This window comes from Lycorma delicatula, chromosome 8 (genome assembly GCF_047948215.1).
Source record: "Lycorma delicatula isolate Av1 chromosome 8, ASM4794821v1, whole genome shotgun sequence".
NCBI classification, from domain to species: Eukaryota; Metazoa; Arthropoda; class Insecta; order Hemiptera; family Fulgoridae; genus Lycorma; species Lycorma delicatula.
In genome coordinates this window covers 39,917,976-39,942,177 of record NC_134462.1, presented here as the reverse complement: position 1 = coordinate 39,942,177, position 24,202 = coordinate 39,917,976, and the positions used below count along the sequence as shown (strand labels likewise).

The following is a 24,202-nucleotide window of genomic DNA, read 5'->3' as shown; positions in this document are numbered from 1 at the left end:
TATAAATATAAATAACATTTTACAAACCTAACTTTTAAATTCTGTAGAAAGAAGATTATTGTGTTATAAATCAGTTTTGAAGCCTGTTTGGACTTACGAGCTTGAATTGTGGGGTACAGCGTGCAACTCCAGTATTGACATACTTCAACGGTACCAGACAAAAACATTGCAAAAAATGCTAAACATACCCTGGTACATAAGCAATAGCCTCATATATAGTGATCTTAAGTTGCGAACCGTTCGGCAGGAAATCTCTCTGGTCAGCCTACGGTATCAAAATCATTTGCATCGGCACCCGAATTATTTGGCGTCAATTTATTGGATAACACGATCAGTGATTTTTCAAGATTGCTGGGGAACAATATTCTTGGTTTGTCTTATCCTTTCAATTAGGTGACTTTATGGTCTCTCTGTACGGAGTGCTCTTCTATTTTATTTCTTTTATTTTGTTGTTATCTTTAAGTCACCAGCTCCTGGGTCTGTGACCATTTAAAGTTAGTTCAAATAGATCTTATTTATTTATTGTTCAATTATCTTGCTGAACAGATTGTTAAGTTGCTGTGAAGTTATAATAAAAAAAAAATCTAAAAAAAAACTTTAAATTTTAATGACATATGGAACGAAGTCATTTTTGTATTTACAAAAAATTATATAGTTTAAAATTTAACAAAATTGTAAGATTATTACTTAAAGATGTCTAAAAGATACAAGAAAAATAATATTATATTGCAAAATCCTTTTAATAATTATTATTAATAAAGATTTAAATAATATTCATAATTTCAGATTTAAATATTATTAATTAATTATTAAGTATCAATTAATTATTTTGCTCAATATTTAATGCTTTATACTCGGGACAACATCATTACTTTCAGTGTGATCATTCTTCATCAGATAATAAATAAAAAAAATATTACAAGTTTTTCAAAATCATAATTGTCACGAATTGGTAAATTTATTATAAACCCGGTTTTAAAGCACTTAAATAGAATGACTCACTTGATTATTTTAAACATTTCTAGTATTTCAACTAGGAAAAATTCAGCGCAGTTTTGTTTTTTTTTATATATTACCATTTATTCATAATAGGTTATATAGTTTAGAAAAAAAAAGGTTTAATAAATATTTCATTATAAAACGGTAAAGGACTGTATTGACTTGAATAATCCTCATAATAAAAGCAATCTATTTTAAACAAAGCATCTCTTAAACAATATCTTATTAGTATAATTTATTGTAAGTTGGCAACTCCTCATTCAAAGTTCGATTTATTAATAATTTCTTAATTGGATACACAATAAAATAGCTACTCTCTTTTATAGTTTCAAAAATTATTTTTAATTACTTCATTTACTCACTGTTTAATTAGATACATTAGCAATAATACTTCAATCCTAAATTCAAATAATTATACTTAAAAAAAAAAAAAAAAGGCCAAATTCATTCATTTTTGCGGAAGCCTATTAACAACTCTGTTCCTTTAAACGGTCACTGCTTTCAACCTCCCTGTTACAAATGTCGAAGAATAAAAATACAAGTTAACTGGTAGAATGTCATGAGGGAGAAAGTACAATATTTTGACTGTTTGATGAGGAGATTAACTTTTGTAGCTAGTCTTCCACAGGAAAAGAAACATTGGAAGAAGAAGAATATGGTAGAAGAAGCTTCACGAGACCTTTAGGATATTTTCTAATAAGAAATATATTTTTAATAAGTATTATTATTTTTCTTTATAGAAATACTCAAAAAATTATTTAAAAAAACATAATGTTTGTCTTATTTACAAGTGGCTTATTGTATCTTTTATCTCTACAAATAAAAAAAAAGTTAAAATAATCATTGCTATAAATAACAGACATCATGAATTATTTCTCTTGAAATAAATTATTTTATTTTTGATGTTGAAAAGATAAGTTAATAAATTTAAAAAAAAACTATACAAAATAATTAAAAAAGAAAACATTTTACAAAAGTTTTCCATTGCGGTTACAAAATGTTTCATTGATTTCAAATAAGGGTTGAAAAAAAGTAGGATTTAAGTGAAGCGGAAAGGTTAGACTTATAAAGCACAACGGTTTTAAGGGGTACGTTATTTTCTGACAGGCACCCTTTTCTTAACACAAGTTTAGAAGTCGGCTTTCCCTTTACTTTACAACGATCTCTTTGCTAAGATTGTAACGACAAAAACTTATCGAGCACTATTGACTGTAAGTTTGCCTTCTTATCGTCAATTGCTTTAACAGACCACGCCTTAGTAAATACGTATTTTTCTCTCAGATCACGTTATCACTATAGCTTTAATAAAATGATGCAATAAAAACATCATCTAATATTACTTTTTTCTTTAGGTTTTATGGGAATATTTCTCTATAATATAAAATATAAGGATGAAATAAAATTTTTATACATAATATAAAAGAATTCTCAAAAACTACGATACATAAGAACACTTAATCTAAAAAAAAAAAATAATAAAAACATGGGAATGTAAGTATTATCTATACACTGAAGTATAATCTATACTAATTTCTTTAAAAAAAATGTTTCCAACTCATAAATCTACTCTTTTAATAAAATATATCTTAATGAGTAAATAATACAAAATATGCGACATTAATATATCATATAACATTGAAATGAACGCCTTTCGTTCATTAGTTACATAAGTTCTCTAAATTTACTAAACTACCCTGATAACCACATCTTTCGAAAATTTTTATTTATAATTTTCATTACCTCATAAAAATCAATGTTGTTCACAAAAATTTTGATATTGATTTTTTTTTATAGTCACATCAACAATTAGTCATTAGCGACTTATCAGTATAACGTAACTATTGAGGTAAATTTGTAGTCTTGAATAAACTCAGGTCCACTATTCCTGAGAAGTATGGTTATTGAAACCCAAACACCAAAGAATTGCCGGTCTCCGTGGCGCGAGTGGTAGCATCTCGGCCTATTATCCGGAGGTCATGGGTTTGAATCCCGGTCAGACATGGCATTTTCACACGCTAAAAAAATTGTCATTCATCGTCTGAAGTTATACCTAATGGTGGACCCGGAGGTTAAAAAAAACCACCAAAAGAACACTGGTATCCACGATCTAGTATTCAAATCCGAATAAAAGTAACTAACTACCTTTATTAGAATTTGAACCTTTATTAGAATTTTAATTTTGTAATAAAAACAAAAATCTGAACTGTATTTGAGGGAGTATGTATAAAATCTGGATTTTACAAAAATTTGTAAACGCCACTTTCATTTCTTCTAATGACTTTCTTATAAATGTTTATTCTAAATTTTTTAAATGGAAGGTATTTTAGCAAACCAATTTACGAGTATAGTTTCTACAGTAATTTTTATCATCATCATTGCTTAGTGTTGGATTATATCCCGTAATAATAACGTTCTTGTGCAATTATTACATTAAAAATATTTTTGGGTGGAATTCCAAAAGAAATTGCTGGAAACTTTTGATTAAAAATATACATATATATATATTATATGTTATATATGTACATATAAAACAGTTAGTAAGTTAACAGTTTTATTATATGCTCGAAAAATATGTTGCGTTTCCGCATTTCAGATGCCCATAGCTCACTCCCGGTAATAATCGTTTCTCTGAATTCCATTTTGCTTTTCCTAGTTTAGTTTTATTATCGTTGCAGCAATTCAGCTATAAAAGGAAGGAGAGCCATCGGCCAAGTTTTAGTATCGGGGTATTACAAATTTCAATGTTTCAATACCCAGTTATCCAAAAAAAAAAACAAAACATTTATAAAATGTTTTGTAATACCCTACAGTAAGGTACATTACAGACCACCGTAAGGTATTACTTCAGAGGATGAATGAGGATGATATGTATTAATGTAAATGAAGTGTAATTTTGTACAATCTCAGGTTGATCATTCCTGAAATGTGTGGTTAATTGAAACCCAACCACCAAAGAATACCGGTATCCACAACATCGGTGTTCTTTGGTGGTTGGGTTTTTTTTGTTTCAAGTAGATTGTACGTAAAATCTTGGGTGTACCATTTATCAATACAACAATCAATACTCTTTATCAGCACTTTACAAGATGTTTGCTGATGTTATCAAGGTTAATAGAGTTAGAGGATTCTTGGCGTGATTCGGTTGAAGGGAAAGAATTATCTGTAAACCAACCCGGTAACTTTTGCTTGTCCAGTGGTTAGACAATAAAGTTATTAGCTGAAGAGTTTTCGGGTAAAAAAAGAATTTAATACCGTTAAAAATACAAGATATATAAAAAAAAAATTGAATCCCTAATTTTAAATAAAGAAAATATTTGGTTTTTTATCTCTGATTTTCGTCTACTAATAAAATTATTGGTTATTTTATTGATAATTAAATGATATACTTAAAATTTTATGTAATTAAAACAAACCAAAACAAATACCCGGCTACTATGATAAAATAAAAAATAAATTAAAAAAAAGTACTTTGAAAAGAACAGGAGTTTAAATTTTAATCTGAAAAAAATCCGTCGTTAAAAAACTTCATAATAATTCTATTTGGTAGACAAAATATGCTTTATAAAAATGTATTTTCTTTATGTTATGCACATGATTATATCACTATGTACACAGACATACACAAAAATACTTTCTCTTTTTCTGAATATATTTCTTTATATCATAAACCTAATACAAAAAACCTAATGTTATGTAAACTAGGTAATTTTATTTCAGGTTTTATTTTATTTCATAGGCTATTATTTAAAGTATAAGTTTACTTTGTTGTGGCAATGAGCCAAAATAAAACATAAATAAACTTTTTTTTTCTACAGGCTAATACACAACCCTTTTTCTGTTATGTTCAGTTGTTGTAATTTATCTTTGTTATTCTTTTATAAACAATTTTATCTTACTCGTGCAGAAATGTTCAACCTTTAGACAGTGGCTTTTTCATCATTAAAACGTAGAATAAAATCTTCGTAAAATGGTAACAACTAACTATGGCAATAAAAACCGTCTTAAAAAAACAAAAAATAAATAGTAATTTCGATGAACGGCCTAATATATAATAAATAAATATTAATCTTCCCCTCGGAGAGATTAATAATCAGAGAGAGAGAGAGAAAGAGAGAGAGCAATTAAAATTAATTTACTAAATTCACTAAACCAGAATACCAAACGAATTTTTATTTTAGAATTAGCAACACACTTAAGATAACACAGAAGTAGAGAAAATAGAATAGTAATGGAGAAATACCACCAGGGGTCAGTACTGGGACCATTACTTTGGTTACTGGTCATTGATGATGTATTACGACTACAGCTACCTGAAGAGACGGAAATAGTGGCCTATGCTGATGATTTAGCGATACTCACCTCTGCGAGATCAGAAGATGTCCTCGAACAAAGGAGCAATGATACTCTAGAGATCGTAAATAACTGGCTAACCGACAAAGGATTAACACTTTCAGTAGATAAAAGTCAATATATTATGTTGGCGGTAAGGAGACGACTGCGAGATCTTGAACTTAAGATAGGGGAACATAGGCCTGAACGTGTCAATCAGGCTAAATATCTGGGAGCGATAATTGATAAAACCTTGAGATTTAGTGCTCATGTAGTATATAGATGCAAGAGAGTCAAAGAATTACTACAAGACCTCATAAGGCTATTAGCTGGCCGAGATGCCCCAAGATCGTCTAAACACCGCGTTATTATTTCAGCTGTGAGATCTGCTTTATTGTATGCTGCCCCGGTATGGAGTAGAGCACTAGGTACAATGAGAAATGTTAGACGACTTCAAAGCCTCCATAGGCGGGCTCTTCTGAGGGTAGCTTGTGGATATCGTACGGTTGCCTATGAAACTGTGTGCGTGGTTACATCAGTACCACCTATCGAGTTACAAGTTTTGGAACGGTTGTATAGGTTTCAAGGGATTGGCAAGCAAGAGGCTAATAATACCACAAGACAGAAGTGGCGTGAAAGATGGACACAGCTACAAGGATCTGTATGGACTAAAATACTGATTACGAATTTGGATATGTGGCTTGATCGTGCTTATGGGGAGGTTGGGTATTATACAACTCAAATGCTTACTGGGCACGGCTGTTTTGAAGAATATCTCTTCCATTTGTATGTATTGTCCGGCGATTGATACGGCCGAGCACACTTTATTTTATTGCCCATATTGGACTGAACGCAGAAGAGCTGCTGATATTCGGGGCCTCAATGTCAATGTATTTCTGGGAATTTTGTTGACTTCGTCTGACAACTGAAGGAAATTTGAGGACTTCGCACGTCTGGTCTTAAGAGAAAAAGATGAGGAAGCTAGGCGAAGAGGCTATTAGGAGCCTTCTGTTTTTTCTTCTGGAGAGTTATTAGGTGACTTTTATTGTTGGTTGAATTCAAATGAGTGAAGCGTCTTCTTGTTTCTGATTTAGTGTGTGGGGTAAATATATCAAGACCGAGACCCGGCCTCGTGGTTGGGGTCCGTAACGGCATAGCCGGGGCGGGCTCCCCGGCTGCGGGGTTTGAGGCAGGGATACAAAAGACCGAGACCCGGTCCCTGGGGCGGGGCTGGGGACAGCTTTGCTGGACCTGGCTACCTACCTGGGGAGGCAAGCAATAAAAGTAATGAAAGATCCGACCGGGGGGGGGGGGGGGCCGACCTGCCGTGCCGGAATTATAGCCGGTGGGCGGGAAGGCCCCCTTAGAGTATAAGGACACTCTCCTAGACCGAGTATACTTAAATGGATAACCGGTTTGGGGGAGAAGGAAAAAAAAAATGGAGAAATAATTCTAAAAGGCAATATAATAAACAAACCTCACTGTTTAAATATTTACTTACAAGCCTAGATTATATATATATATATATATATATACATATATATATATATACAGTGTTTGCAAAAAAAAAAAATTAAGTAAAATATCATTGATCCATAAATAATAAATAACAATCCTTGATAATAAAAAAAAAAAATGGTGTGAAAAGTATTATATCATAGAATGACAATTTTTAATCTTCAATACTCAAAGTTTTAGGGATCATCATCTAAACATAAAATTTATAAAAAGATTTTAGACTACAAAAATAAGCCATTATTTTTAAGGTAACTGTCAGGTAATATGATCTCTTAACAATCTTTTAAAAACGTAAAGTTAGTATATTCTTTTCACATTTATTTATTTATGAAGCAATTACTAATGGTAGACAAATAGATTTAAGGTAACTTTGCTACTCACAACTCATAACACTAACAAAAAAGATTTTTTAAAGAAAAAAATTATGAAACCTTTTATTATGTTTCTAATGTAATTTTTTATGCTGAATTCAAAATTGCAATCCGCAATTTTTCCATCACCAACATTTTTTTTTATGTGAAACACTTTTGTAGTATTGCTTGTGCGGAATTTTATGTATTTTTTTAAGCGTAACTTATGTACATAAAATTGCAATTCAAATGATTTCTAACAGAGAATGAAATACAAACATAATATTATGAAGACAATAGCTGTATAAACATGATGATTTGTTTACTGTGAGTTGTGACATGTCAGCACAGAGCGGTCTTTTGATCGTAAAACGAACACACCAGTATTGTTTAAATATTCTCTGTATATACTATGGTTTCATTCTGTTTTGTGATTTACAATTAACAAGAATGTTGTGTTATGGATTAAATATGCCAAGGAAGGCGTAAATTAATCCAGATAAATTCTGTTACTTCTATGCTGATGTGATATTTAAAGAATAACAACAAAGTTTGACTCCACTAGTTAAAAAATATTACTAATTATATTTAGGCTCTAAAGTTGAGAATCAAGAATACAACTGCTCCACATCTGTTATTCAATTGTGTGAATCGTCAACTGTTATGTCTGTGTTATAAAGATAAAAGGAATAGGTAGTAAATCTAAATGCTCAGTAAAGTTCATGAATTTACCGTCTACTATAAGGTTAGTGCTTCATGGTGAGGAGTTAAGTGCAGCACATCTAACTTTACAAGAATCGAAATATGAGTTAACGATTGAATTCGACGTGAGAAACATGATGATTCTGGTTTTATTTTTGTGAAGCTCAGCTGATAACTCAACGTGAATTAAACGGCATGTACGGAACTTATCGAAGAAACAAATCGATCTTTTGGTATCTAAGCTGAAACGCTGGATCTTCTGTACTGACACTAAAGTTTATTTCTTCTGTAATCACTTTTATTCAGCCAAATGTCTTCGATCATTTGCCTGATTTGATGCAGCTCTCCAAGATTCCCTATGTAGTGCCAATCGTTTCATTTCGATAAACCTCCTACATCCTACATCCCTAACAATTTGTTTTACATATTCCAAACGTTGCCTGCTTGCACAATTATTCCCTTCAACCTGTCCCTCCAATATTAAAGCGACTATTCTAGGATACCTTAATATGTGGCCTATAAGTCTATCTCTTCTTTTAACTATACTTTTCCAAATAGTTCTATCTTCATCAATTTGCCGCAACACCTCTTCATTTGTCACTTTATCCACCCTTCTGATTGTAATCACTATGAAGAATTATATCCTGAAGAAAATAGTTAATGTACTGTAACAATATTTGCAGTATTATGGATGCACTTCATCATGAACATTACTCTACAAATTGGAGACTGTTTACTGGTTCTCCGAAAACTAGTTTTAAAGCTGTCATTTAGCACATACGCATCAATTTCTTTTAGCTGTGCTTATGCAACTAAAATGAAAAAAACATAGTACAATATCATACTGGACTATATAATGCGATTTAAGAGTTATTGCCTTATTAATGTTACCGATTAACTATTGTGTAATTAAATGTTATTGCGTAGTTTGCAGCTCGGTTGCAGTAAATTCCTTTATGTGCGAATGAAATAGCAGGACAAGACAAATCATTAATTCAGGAAGAAAAAAGCCAAAGCGTGAAGCACTTACTCCTGGACAGAAAAATATAGTACATCTCCCATCAGTTAAATAAACTGGAATTAATGATTTGTCTTGTCCTGCTATTTCATTCACACTTAAAGGAACAAAATTTACTGTATCCGAGCTGCAAACTACGCAGTAACTTTTAATTACACAAAAACTGGTGGGGTAACTAAGAAATGATTCTTCTACCTTTCTTTCATATAAAATTAGGACTTTTTGAGATCTTTATTAAAACGATTGATAAATATAGTGCTGGATTTAATTGTTTGAAACAAGAAGTTAATATAGCTGAAATTGGTGTTGTTAAATTTGGGGAGCGTTTGTATTTGGCTTAAAATTGAATAGTTTCTACATCATCCCTTAGGACTACACACTCTATGCATTCTTATCTACTTTATTTTATTTTCAATAATTATTATAAAATAACACAGCTAATAACTACACCAGTATATAAAACTTAGTTTTTTGAATTTTTTGAATTTTTAAAAAATAACAGGTTTTAATATTTTTCAAATAAATTACATATTAAAAAAAAAGCACTAAAATAATTTATTATTAATGATGGTTTTGTACATGTACACACACGCGCGTGCGCAAGTACATATAATATATATGTACATTACAGCTTTTAAAATTATTATTATAAAAAATAATTATAATAATTTTATAAACCAAAAAAAAAGTTAAAATTAAGAAAAAAAACAATTTTATGATATTCTATTTAAATATTGAGTACAACATAGTTAAAAATTCTAATTCTTCTTTTAAACTATTTAATGTTGTGAGCTTAATTAACAAGAATATTGAGCTGTTAAATGATAGTTTGAGTAGCTACATACGTGGGTATTCAGAAGCATTGATGTAACCCACCGGGTTGGTCTAGTGGTGAACGCGTCTTCCCAAATCAGCTGATTCGGTAGTCGAGAGTTCCAGCGTTCTTCAAGTCCTAATAAAGTCAGCTATTTTTACACGGATTTGAATACTAGATCGTGGATACCGGTATTCTTTGGTGGTTGGGTTTCAATTAAACTACACATCTTAGGGAATGATCGAACTGCGAGACTGTACTAAACTACACTTCACTTACACTCATACAATATATCATCATCTGAAGTATTATCAGAACGATAATCATCACAGACTAAACAGGAAGAAGAATTGATGTAGCTGGTTGGGTATTTTTTATTTTGACTAACCTGACATTTTTATGGTTTTTTTATATTTTTATTTATTTTCTTAATTCATTTTTTTAAATTTATTTTTGAATATTATTTTTTCCCCTTAACAGAGAAGTTGTGTATTTGTTTAAAGTTAAGAAGATATATTTAGGGTGATGCCCAATTAACTAATTATTTTCATATGTTATTACTTGTAAATAAATAAATATTGTAATATCTATTTAGAAAAAAGCCTGCTTAAAACTATTATTTAACCTCAATATTTTCATGGATATATTTTGCACATAATTTTACAATATCATTTTTCATAAAAAAATTATATTCTATGAACCGAATGAATAAATGTGAAACGACTTGTTTTATAAATTCCTTGAAATTTATTTTCTGGAGCTAATTGTGCAGCTTCTACTTTGGTGGAGTAAATGGTATATAATAAATTCCAACAGATCCTCTGATAGAACAATCTCTTTGTAATATAAAAGCGAAACTTTAAAAATTTGAAAAATATTAAAACCTTTTGACTGTTTGAAACAGCTTTTATGATAATGTTTGCTGTTTTTTATACTTCTGATAATATTATTTATTGATAAGCTAAAATATTTATTTTTTAGCTTTTATAAATATATTTTTTTATTATTTTTATAAATAAAATAATTATTTATAGATACCAGTAAATATTTATAAAATCCAATAATAAATCTCTTTAAAACAACAAGATGGTTTAAAAACAAAAATACGTTATAGAAAAATCATTCTCGATGTCAAAAAAGCTACCAAAAAAATTAATTGATTGTACATAAAACAGTTTTTAAGTATAAAATCGGGGCTGTACATACCATACGGCTTAGATCCGGCCCCTGCATGGTAGAAGGAGAGGTTTTTTAGCGGGTGAGAGCCCCGCACTGCCTTCAGTGCGAGCCTGACGGCGGCTGGCAGAGCTTTTTCCTCCGCTACGGAAAGAAAAAATAAAAATAAAATCAAATCTTAATTTAAACGTATATAAAAAAATTTAAACCTATTAACATTGTTGACTGGAATAAGGAGAATTATTGTTTTAACTTGATTTCAAATGCACTCCGATGTAATTAATACTATCGTAATCTTAAGTTAGAAAAATCTTAAAGATAAGAACAAACTTACAAGCTTTCTTTTGTTGTTTTTTTTTTTTTTTGTAACTTTTAGTAATGTAATAATGTTTTTATTTATAATGATGTAAATATTCTCTGTATTAAGGCAAATGAATTCAAATTCAAATAGAAGAAAAAAAAACACATACATACAGAATATTTATTACAAACAAAATTTAATATTTTTGAACTGGAAAAATTTTTTTAATACTTTCAAAAATATATAAATATTCAATGCGGGTTTTTTTTTACTGAAGGTAATTTTTTTTTTTGTTAGATAATAATGACAGCTGGTAATGTACAAAACAAAGAGTAGCCTAATTTAATTTCATATGGTAAAATGTTTGTTCAATAAATAAATAAATACATTAATAAATTATTGAGTACTATATTTATAGTTCTCTTTTAGCTTAAATTTGTTTACGCTTTTACGCACATTTATTATTGAATATCAAAATAAAATGCATGCAACATGCAATATAATCATTTAATGAAATATGAACGTATATGGTAATAAGTTTCATTATAGAACCTAGTTCTTATTTTATCAGAAAATAAATAAATAACATTTTTTAATAAAAAATATAAGCTAATATTTTTAAAAAGTATTACATACTGTATTAAAAATTACAATTTTTATACCGATGTTGTATTTATAAGTCTACCATTTTAAATAGTGAACTCGTACGAAAAAATATATTTTTATCATTTATTTTTGTCGATTATAACTATTAAAGCACCCAAGAAACTGATTTTTGTAAACCCAAGAAGTTGTGTTTGTAAATATAACATTTCTTACAGTTATATATTTATTATTCAAATAATTTTATTTTTGCCATTAATATATATATATATATATATATATATATATATATATATATATAAGCAATTTAAAAGAAAAAAAAAATTATCTAAGTAATTTTTATTTGTAGTAATTCCCAGCTTTTTTAACATTTTTATCAGATATTTTTAACACCAAATTTTGTATTCGAATTTTTCTAAGTTTTCTTTGTTTATTCAATTTAACTTACACCACTTTGTTCAGAATCAAATTTTCTACAAGTAATGTTTAAAAATTTTTTTATTTTATTTATTACCCCCCATTTAACAAATGTTGTAAGCCAAATATAAAAAAAACAGGGTTTTTTACTCCAATTTATTTATTTTCACTCCATATTTCTCAAAATCTACTGCAGATACGGTTCTGAAACGTATTTTATTCGTTTATTCAAAACCCATACGCAATCACTGATTCTGTCCTTAATTAACGCCCTAAAAACTTTAGTATGACCTCATTTCACTGGACTAACTGAAATCCGAGCGAAATCTTTCATTAGCCGTAACTCGCAAAAGGATATATATTTATACAAACCTTTGTCATTATTTTCACGAATAGAATAAGTTATGAAAGTCCCGGGAGAACTTCGTGATGCAATTGTATATATAACTTAATTTTTGAATTTTTTTCAATTGCTAAAAAATAACAGGTTTTATTATTTTTCAAATAAATTACATATTTAAAAAATAATAAAACGCACTAAAATAATTTATTATTACGTAGTTTTAATTTATATATATGTACGTCAAAAGATTTATCTTACATTTTTCTGAACTTTTTTTTTAATTTGCTTTTAAAATAAACCAATAACGAGACGTTCAAAAAACAGATATATTTCTTTAATTTTACATTTTTAAACGATGTAGTTTGAAAACTGTGACTATTTTAGTATAATAAAATTTATGTTTTTACTGTATTGTAAAATTACACATTTTAGTGGTAAATTTGTTATTTAATAAAATTTTTGTAATTTTATATGATAATATAATGTAAATTATAATGTAATTAATAATTTAAATATGGTTGGGAAAACATAATAATTTAAGTTTATGAAATTTAAAATGATAATTAATTTTTGATTTATCAAATACTGAAGGTCAAAAAAAAGTTGAAATCATTTTGTTCTATACTTATTATTAATGGAATTTTTGAAAATTTAATCATGTGGACATAAAATACTTCAATTTTATAAGGATTAAGTAAATAACTAATTATATTTTGTTAATTTCTTTTTGTGCACGCATACAGTTTCAGAAAAGGAAATTCGACAATGGTAAGTCTTCTTTATTAATTTTTAAAACTTAATATTAATAATTTAACAAGTTACGTAAAATTATTAACTAATCTCATCAATAAATAGCTGTTTTTTATTTAATTTATCCGGCAGAAAGGTAATTTAGTGATAGATACTCCAACATTAGTTTTAGAAAGCCTAGTAGATCCTTTCCTTTCAGATTTTAACTTAAAATGAACTTGTAAAAAGAAAAGGATTGCTCGCTTACGACTTAATTCTAGTTCAGATGCAGCTTATTGTTATTGCTTAGTTATATTAAATATATATATATATATATATATATATATATATATATATATATATATATATATATATATATATATATATATATATTAAAATGTAACAGGTTCTAGCTGTAATGTGTAAAGAATAGAAAACATGAAAAAATCAATTTCTACATTTTTAGGTTTCTATATTTTTGAATAAATAATTCAAGAATATAGAAACAAACGTTATAGGATTTTATTACGGTTTAATTAATCTACAATGTTTGGTAGGCTGTATAAGTACTTGTGAGAATGTAGATTATTACATGTAGTAATTTGATTTCAATCAATAAATTATCGACATTTATATACACATAAAAACGAGAGTTTGTCTGTCTATTTGTTCTCGCATTACCGATTCCTTCTAAATTTGCAGGATACATTCGTTAGCTTCGTTATGGGTGAAGTTGTCAGTTAAAGATATTCATTAAAGAAGAAAAAAAAATCTGTCAATAATTAAATTAATTTCTGTCACCATGGCAACATAAATAAGTTGTGAAGTTTCCTTCGCCAAGTTTTCTTTCTACTTTCGCTACCATAGTTACTACTATTCTGTCTTCAGTTTCTTAATCATGTTTCTAAAAACATAAATATTTTAATTTTTATTTAACAGTATGATTTTGACATTATTGAGGGTAACGAATACTGTGGAAGGAAGCTCCCTTGGCTGGACGGGAATGGCAAGCGAGCGAATTCTGGGTCCTGAGGTTGGCCCCGATGGTCCGGGAGGTCTCTGGGAGATCTTTGGTCAAGCCCAGCCTTCGCCTGCGCCGATCCTGGTTGGGTTCAGGGGGCCCGACTTTCTAATATATATAAATATATATAATTAAATGAAATGTTAAATATTTTTTCTATAAATTTCTCAGAATTTATTTTTTCATGATGCCTATTTTTTACACATTACAGCTAGAGCCTGTTACATTTTAATATTTTTTGTATAAATAGACAATAATGATAAGCTGCATCTGAACTAGAGTTAAGTCGTACGCGACCAGTCTTTTCTTTTTAGAAGCTTATTGCCAGTTAATAACTCAGAGGAAAGGAACCTCCTTTTTCTCATAATCAGCCCTAGAAATAATAAAGTTATATGAAGCAGAAAATAGTATATAAGTCAAAATATTAAAATATTAACTGTGAAATAAATAAATAACTGGTAAAGTATTGCATGACTTTCCCGGCTTCGCAGAAAATTTTGATATTTTGGTTTTCATTCAACTAGAATCGAAACTTTTTCTTTTTGACTGAGATCCCCGAAATTTAATGTTCTAATGACGAATTATATTCTATTAATAAATATTATTCTATTAAAAAATGTAATATTAGAATCATTAACCCTATTTTACTGATTATATTACGCTTTAAAATTAGTATTAAATAAATTAAAATCGAATTCCAAAAACCTTTTTTTTTTTTTTTTAAATTCGTGCCCCCTGCATTAAAGGGTTTTTTGTGACTTTTATTCTTACAAAAATAAGATTTTGGCATTGATAATTCGGAACTGGGAATATCATTTTTGGTTTTGGGGTACCCTTATTACTAAGGGAGTAATTGGGTAAAATTAATGTTAAAAAGTAAATTTTGTTAAAAAGCCACAAAGGGATAATAAATTTTTTTTTTTAAATATTGAACAAATAAAACTATAAGCTATAATTTGAAATAAATTCAAGTGTTTTTGTAGGAAGAGATGACTTTTTTTTGTAAGAATAAAACTTGGAATAACGAACAATACTTTCACATTTTAAACGCCGTTAAGCTTTTAAACTTTTAAAAATTAAAAAAAAATAGATTTTTGTTGTCACAGTTTATAGGAATGGAATGAAGGAAAAATTTTTTTTAGTCTTTTAAAAACCCACTGATGTAGAAAATATTCTCGTAAAAATTAATAGCTAAAAAAATAAAATAATTTTCAAATCATCTTTTGAGGGTGGGAGTGAATACTAAAAACAAATTTTGGCAATTTGTTTATCATGATAAAAAGGGCTTAAAATTTTCTAAGATTGTTTTGATAAACTACATCACTAAAACTTTTATTTTCGCCAAAACACACCTACCACTTTTTCCAATATTTGCAAAAATTTAATTTAATATATCTCCCTGAGGACTGCACCTTCCTATCAGGTTATAAGAAAATTGGTTTATGGAGTTCGAAGTTGTTAAAACAGGCCAACAAACACACGGTCATGCGTATAAAACTTATTAAAACGGTTATTTTGGGCTTAGGGATATCGTTAGAAAGTTTTTTCCAATTCTAATATAAATAATTGAATATTTTTTTTATCCTCTTGAGGCACAATTTAAAAAAAAAAATAATTTTTTTTATCATCCTTGAAATCGATTTCTCTACTTTCGTTCTAGTAAAGCTAAAGTAGCTTTAGCCGGGAAAGTAAAACTATAAGCTATATAATAATTTAATAAATTAAAATGAAAAAGAGTAGAATGTAGTACTAGAACATTATACATGTAGTAGATTACATTCAACTCTATTAATCGATAGTACAAAGTAAATAACATCTAAATTGGAAATATATTTTTAACAAGACATGAACTTAGTACAGAAGATTGCAACGATATAAAATTGTAACCTATAAGATTACAAACTCCTTGAGAGATAAACTAAAAATATACGGAAAGGAAGTGCATTGAAAATTAGATATGAAAATAATGAGATTTAGAAAACATCAAATGATGTAAAAATTATACACAATATATCATTATTCGTAAAAATAATAAATAAGTTGCTAGTTCAGACAAAATAACTATATAAATTGTTATAATTTTAATCCATTTGAAGATGAAAAAAAAATTTGGAAATGATTGGAAGAATGGGGAAAAATAAAAAAAATTAGGTTTATTTCTGGTTAAGATATTTCGGAAAATGATAATTTTTTTCCGCAGTGTTTAATTTGCAATCTGCTGCAATTTACCGGAAACATAAGTAAATTTGAATAAAAAAAGGACATGCAGAGAGAGGTTTCCATTGCAATCCTTCAAAGAACTGTATATTTATACGTATCTTATACAATGTACATAAATATTTATAAAAAACAAATATATATAAGTACATATAAAGATGAGTCCGAAGAAGAATGAATAAGTTCAGAATATAAAAAGAAAAGAAAACACCATAATATATTCTTATCGATCACACAAACAATAACAAATCAAATAAATGAAAGAATCAACAAAAGTGACGAAACGAAATGAAGATTTTGACGACGCACAACACCCTTCGGTAACTGATTCACCAAAAATCTTGAAGAAGTTACATATATAATATATGCAATCGTTTTAGGCGCCTAACGCAACATCATATTAATCGTAAAAGAAAAATGTACGTAGGTATAACTTTTTTAAATATATTATTTTGTTTTTTTAATCTTATTTGCTATAAAAATTTATTGATAATGACGTTTTTCAATAATCGGATTTTTCCTTTTTTTGTGTAAAAAAGTAAAGCACGCTTTTTGATCAACTAATTAGAAGAATTATTTATTAAATACATATATAACTGAAAAATTCAATGGTATTTAAAGATCAATAAATAGAGTTTTTAAATCCTTGTTTAATTAACAATAAAAATTACGGCCTTAAAATTGGTTATTTATATTAATAAACTATATATAAAAAAAAAATTCCTTTCGGCACGCCAGAAGGCGGAGGCAGATTTCACCGGTGCTAAATAAAGAATAAAAAATATTTTCACTTAAAGTTAAGAAAAACTTGAAATACGATAATGGTTACATGTGAAAAAATGTTTCACATATTTAGCGTACGACAAGCCCATCTTCTTACAATTCCAGCAAAACTTTGGTCATCCCTTGCCGTAAAGGGCGGTCATATCAAAAGTTGTTACAGACAAAAGTTTTAGGTAATATTTAGAGGACTAACTACCACTTTAAATCGATTCGATACTGTGCCTATCAAGGGAGATATGATTCGTTTTGTCTTCGAAACCCAATATTTTCCACCCTGGGCCAACGGTTGGTGATATAAAAAAACTTTACTTTGATAAGTTTTATTTTATCCAAAGAATAGTAGGAACTTGACGAATTCAATATTTTACTTAACAAGAAAGTTATAGCGATATTTAATTTTTTTGAAAAACTTTCCCATTTTTACCGCCAAGGTCCGATTTTTCCCATTAACGAATTCGACTGAGATTTTTGGTCATTATATTTTATTTATTACTTTGAAAATGATTGGCGCAAAATTACGGCAGTTATTGTGTCCTCAAGAAAGTGAAAGATAAAATGTATATATAGACGTTTGAACTGACGGTGGTTTTGGGGTCTGGGGGATGTGAATTGCGAAGATATGTCGAAATTTTCCGGAAGCGAATCATAGTAACATGGAAGGTCGAATCATAGGTAGCTTTCTTATGATGAAATCTACCTTTTTTTTTGTTGTTTAGCCTTCGGGTCCGCAGTCAAGCAATTCCTTCCGCAGAGGATGAGATGAGTGTTTTGTAGCGTGTGTGAAAAATGCCATACCTACTGCGATTCGAACCCACAACCTCCGGGTGAAAGGCCGAGACGCTACCACTCGCGCCACGGAGGCCGGCTTATGGAATCTACCTAAAATTTGGCAAAGTATTGCATGATTTTACCGACTATTAATAAAAAAAAATTAATAAGTCAAAAAAGAGAATACATATTTCCTAGAGGTGGGAAATAAATTTTAAGATTTTTTTATAAAAACATTTATACAAAAGTTAAGCTTATGAAAGTTACTTACAGATTTACAGTTAAGATTTTCTCTAAATCTAATACCCTTTCAATAAAGGCTAAAACAGTAAAAATAAATTTTCAAAAACCTTTTCTACATTTTGGGTCAGGTCTCTAATTTAAAAATATTTTCGACATTTCTTAATTAATAATTCTGTATACTTTCAAAAAATTCTTGAAAAATATTTAAACCGAAGGATTATGTGGAGTTCTTATACTCCTTATCAGTATTATTCTCACAAGCATGAGGATATTGAACACAATAAAGATCCAGGCAGTGGAGTCCCCTAATTAACTAGTTAGATATATATAATTAGACATTTTAAATTACAAGATATTGTGCTACTTGTAGAATAATAAAATATAAATTAAATAAATAAAAAAATACGGAATTTAATACGAACTAAAAGAATGACGAAAATAACAAACGACTAAAGTAAACCTTTTGCAATTTAGTAAAACGTTGTTTGTAACAAGACAGTTTTCTGAAAGGTTTCCAAGTTAGATCCATTCATGGAATTAAGCTTACGTTTTCGTTTTATTATCCTTTACCCGAAATGTATATTAATTTCTTAATAGATTTCGGTACTCCTCCCTTATGTCTAGAGCACTAAAGCAGTAAATGCCTGGAATGTAATCCTTTGCATATGAAAGATATAACTCCTGTAATTTATAAGTTTCTAATCTTTCTGAAATTTTTGTAAGAGCCATTCATTAGAACCTCTCATTTTATTATATGCGAATTATTCTCTGTTCAAGTAGTCGTTACTATGAAAATCTTAGCAGCAAATTTAAACACTAAATGCTTTTATTAAGGTCTTTTGAAGACCTCTTTTTTAGGAAAGAATGATCTAAGTTTTTCTGTCTTAATTTCCTGTTTTCATGTACATCGACTTCCACGTAACTGGAATATAATAATTACAATTTAATCGGTAGTTTTTTTCAACCATATTCAAAATATTATCGCATTTGTTTTAGATAGATTTCATAAGAAAGCTACCTATTGCAATGGGTACCATGATTCGACATCCGGAAAATTTAGACATATCGTTTCACATCCCCCAGACCCCAAAACTAAAGTCAGTTCAAAAGTTTATATATACATTTATATATATTTCACTTTCTTACGGACACGATAACTGCCGTAATTTTGCGCCAATCACTTTCAAATTTATAGTGGTCGATTTTAGAGCGAGGTTGGACTGTATGTTCATAGGTGATGAATGAAGACAACGTCTTGTTGCTTGTTGAATAATGGTTTAATGAATTGTTGTCTGTTAAATTGTCGACAGTTAATGAAATGAATTGTAACATAAAAAATATAAAATTAAATAAAACATTAAAGCTAACGTTCATCCGAACAAAGAATGGAGTCCGCCCGGACTAAGAGAATGACGTGACCGCTTTGGATCAGATTCGAGAGCCGAATGCTAGTACGAGCAGAACTCTCCGGTGAGTGCTAGCACCTAATAGATCGCAGCACCGGACGACTCGACGTGGAACGGAACAGATACATAAAATATAACGACACAAAATCTCGGTCGAATTAGTTAATGGGCAAAATCGGACCATGGGAGTGGAAATGGGGGAGCCTTTTCAAAAAACAAAATATCGTTATAACTTTCTTATTAAGTAAAATATCGAATTGGTTTAAAGTTCCTACTATTCTTTGGATAAGGGCCTAAAACCTATCTAAGTAAAGTTTTTGGATATCACCAATCACTGGCTCAGAAGGTGAAAAAAATGGGGTTTCGAAGACAAAAATTCATACTTCCCTTAATATGCACAGTAACGAATCGATTTAAAGTAGATCTTAGTCTTCTAAATATTACCTAAAACTTTTGTCTGAAACAATTTTTGATGTGACAAACCCTTACGACAAGGGAAGACCAAAATGTTGCTGAAATTGTAAGATGTGGCTTGTCGGATGTTAAACTTGTGAACATTATTTTCACAGGCAACAATTGTTGTATTGAGTAAATTTGAAATTTTTCTAACTTTAAGGTGGAAATCTTTTATATCCCCTACTTAGCACCGGTTAAATCTACCTCCGCCTTCCGGTATGCCGCAAGGAATTTTTTTTGGCCCTTAAAAAATTTATATAATTCGTAATTGGTTAAACTTAAAAGAATTTCATGTTTTTTCCCTAAAAACAATTTTTCTGCCGATAAATTTTAATAGAGGTAAAATTTTTCACTTTCTTTAAATGTTAGAAAATTTCGTATCGTTTGAAAATATATGTGCATATATGTTTTATCTTACCTTTAATCAAGGAATGGTATTGAATCATTGATGAAGATTGATTTTAAAAATTTAAAGGGGTATTATAATTAAAATATTCAATGCCTTTTAAATAATGTCTTACAAAAATTGAATCGCGATTTTCCTCAAATAAAAAATGGTAGTACTAGTTACTTTTTTGCGAGTTGTTGAAATAATAATAAGACCAATAATCATAATAGTAAAAAATTATGAAAAATTAAAATTTTCTATTCACAGGCAGAAGTAGTCAATATGAAAGAGCTTGTCTCTTTGGTAGTTGAAACTCGTAATTAAAAAAACCAAGAAATTAATAAATCTTAAAATAAACTTAATGAATAAATAAAGAAAAACAAGGCACATAATGAGTAAAACGCTACATTTTTAATATTATCCTAAAATGTTAAATTTAAGTCTTATCATAAATTCGGGAAATATAAGATTTCTTATGACTCGGTTCCATTTAACGAAGATAAGGATGCTGTGATTAAGTAGACACACACTTAACCTAAATTGACACCACCCTGTACCGAAGTATAAGTGTAAAACAGTTTACTATAAAACAAAAACAAGGTTAACGCCTTTCTTTACGGAAGCACTTCTAAATTGTGTTCATCCTTCGTTCAATATCCTACAATTACACAAACCATGAAAAAAAAATATCATTGAACCGGGCTATTATAAATATATTTTTTCCAGAAACAAAAGGTAATAAAAATTAGAGGAAGGACAAGTTATCTTTCTTAGTAAACTATTTCTTTTGAGAAAAAAAACGATAGTTTTGCAACTACAAAAAGGTTTTTAGGATGCCACTTTAAAATCATCATCATCGGAATCATGAGATACTATCAGCTGGTACCATCATATTTATGCGCAGAATTTTAAAGAAATTGATTCAGCATTGAAAAAAAAAAATATCAACACCATCTAAAAATATCAACACCATACGGGATGTAAAGCCACGAATTCCCAAAAGGCCTACCAGTTGCATTAAGTTTCATTTAGCTTGTCGAACACCAGCGTTCGAAAGATTCTTAATCTCTAATTACGTAAACAACAATATAAATGTTAAGAAGTAAAGATAGTAAATGATGCTGATTGAATTATGGTATGATTTTCATGCAAATTTTTAAATATTATAAATTTTAACGAAGGCTCTATTCTAAGTTAATGAGTAATGGATAAAATTTTCACGTATGTTGATTTGCGAATAAACAGAAATTTCGTTACTAGTTACCTGACAATCATAATAAAATTAATCAGTAGTCAATGCCATTCATTGTACGGTATAAAATAGCATCCTATAGAATTCTATAATATTCGGTTTACTTTATTCTTTTTTTTTATCATGGCAAGTTTATTACCGTCACATGAGAATGAATAATTCCGAATGATTACAGAATTTTTGTTTTCTCAAATGGTACAGATTTTTAAAATCGGTACAGATACATAGTTTAAAGATTGTTAGGAAGTGTTGAAGAAATCTAAGATAATACTTATTGTACGCGTTTATGAAGAGAATAAAACGCTATGTAGCCAAGCTCTTGCAATAGTTACCAATATATACGATTTTATGATATAAAGTTAGGAAAATTAGATAATAAACATCTAATATGCATTAAAAAAAGGTGAAGAATGAACCGCTGCAGCTGCAGCTTGTGGAATTTCAAGATCACAAGTAAAAAAACTTCGAAAAGATAAGCAGGATCTTTTTAAATATACATTGCAGTCATCCACATTCGGCACATTCGGCAAAAAAGTCTAGACAACGTTCAAAACCAGTTAGTGGATTATACAGTTTTAATCAAGGGGTTGTAGGACGAACAGTTAACGAGTTTCACGTAAAACATAATGAACTGCCTACATTAAATAAATTGTGTGAAGAACTTTAAAAGAGCATTCAATTTAAAGGTTCTAGAACTACACTAGGATCTATCCTGAAAAGGGTTTAAGTAGTGTAAAACTCATAGTAATAGGAGGCTTTTAATTGAGAAACACATCCGTGGAAGATGATAAAATATTTAAGAAAAATGAAAGATTGCAGAAAAGAAAACTCTTCAATTGCTTATTTGGACGAATTGAATATTTTAATGTCCCATGCGACGATAAAATCACGGTCGGATGACAGGATGCAGGAGCAAAAGTGCCGATTAATAAAAGTGATCGGTTAATAATAATCCACGTTGGGGGAGAAATGGGGTTTATTCCCCAACGCGATATTAAGTTGTAAAACTAGTTCAAAAAGCGTGGCTATCAGAACAGCATCAACAACTACAATTTCATGAAGTGAACATCTGTAAAATTAGTTCTTTGTTTTCCTCCCAGTCGGTAGTTGTTATCTATAATGCGCCATAACACTATTCACTTCTAGAGAAGTTTCCGAATTCAAATAATAGGAGAAGTGGTATAATTAATAGGTTATAAAAGAACAGTATTCCATTTAATAAAGCAATGTTAAAACTACAATTATAAGAGATAATTAAATCACATAGAAATTCAAAAATAAAATACCATTTTTATAAACTATTAAGAAAACACGGACATTAGGTTCTGTGACTTCCATCTTACCATCCCGATTTAAATCTGATCGAGATGGTGTGATCGGCTCTGAAAAGATATGTTGGCAGTAATAATAATATCTGACATTTTTAACGTCAGATATTAAGAAATGATAAAAGATGATTGGGAACTATATTGCGAACATGTAATAAATACAAGTTGAAACTGAGCAAGGGAAGACCGAAACGGTAATCGACGAAATGACAGATAAATTTATCATACATTTAGACGGTAATGAAGTTCTGATTACTGTGGCAATGATAGTTATGACTGTGTGATGACAGTGGTAATGACTGTTCCAATGAAGACGGAGAAGATGGTGAACTTGCACAGGAACTGGACAAATAATGCAAATTTCAAATGTTAATAATAATAATACGAGTAGTACAATCAACAATGAAAACGATCATACAAAAAAAGGATATAAAAATTCTAAATAATAAAAAATGCTATACTAAAAAAAATTACAAAAACGAAATGTATAATAATTGTACATCTAATTTAGTGTGATTACGGATACAACATACATTTAAGCCCTACTTAAGATATTTTTAATACTAACTAAATTAAAATTTTTTTTTTGCAATTTTTGCTTGTTAAACTATTTTAATACTAATACGTAATAATGAGTTATAACTAATAAAACATGAAAACGGTAATAAATTAACCGTGCATAAATAAAAGTACAACGATTATTGTTGTGCTATTAGAAAGGTGTAAATGTTTTAAGGTTCTGTAGTAATGCAGTCTCGACCTTCAACACAAGCTTTTATTTTCATTGTGCGCACTATACAGTATAAATAGATTGCCAGTTTGTAGTAATACTTGTTTTTTAATCGGTAGATTTTAGAACATAGCAATCTAATGTAAATTTTAATTAAACTATACAGCTAAGAAGAATAAAGAAAATAAAGATATCAACACATACAGAGAGAGAGAGAGAGAGAAAGAGAGAAAAACAGAGATAGGAAAAGAACGCAAGATGGAAAACATGTGTCTGGCACCAACCCAAATTTAGGCTTGCAGTTATAAATT

General features: G+C 29.2%; 1 protein-coding gene across 1 annotated transcript in view; it reads left to right on the top strand.

Moving 5' to 3' along the window:
* The first annotated feature begins 11,510 nt into the window (after window positions 1–11,510).
* The window catches only part of LOC142329213 (frequenin-2-like), a 179,652-nt gene continuing 166,960 nt past the window's right edge, over window positions 11,511–24,202 (top strand). Inside the window, exons 1-2 of the mRNA XM_075373618.1 lie at window positions 11,511–11,520; window positions 13,314–13,338. Coding sequence (XP_075229733.1) covers window positions 11,511–11,520; window positions 13,314–13,338 — 35 coding nt within the window. The remainder of the gene's footprint in view (window positions 11,521–13,313; window positions 13,339–24,202) is intronic.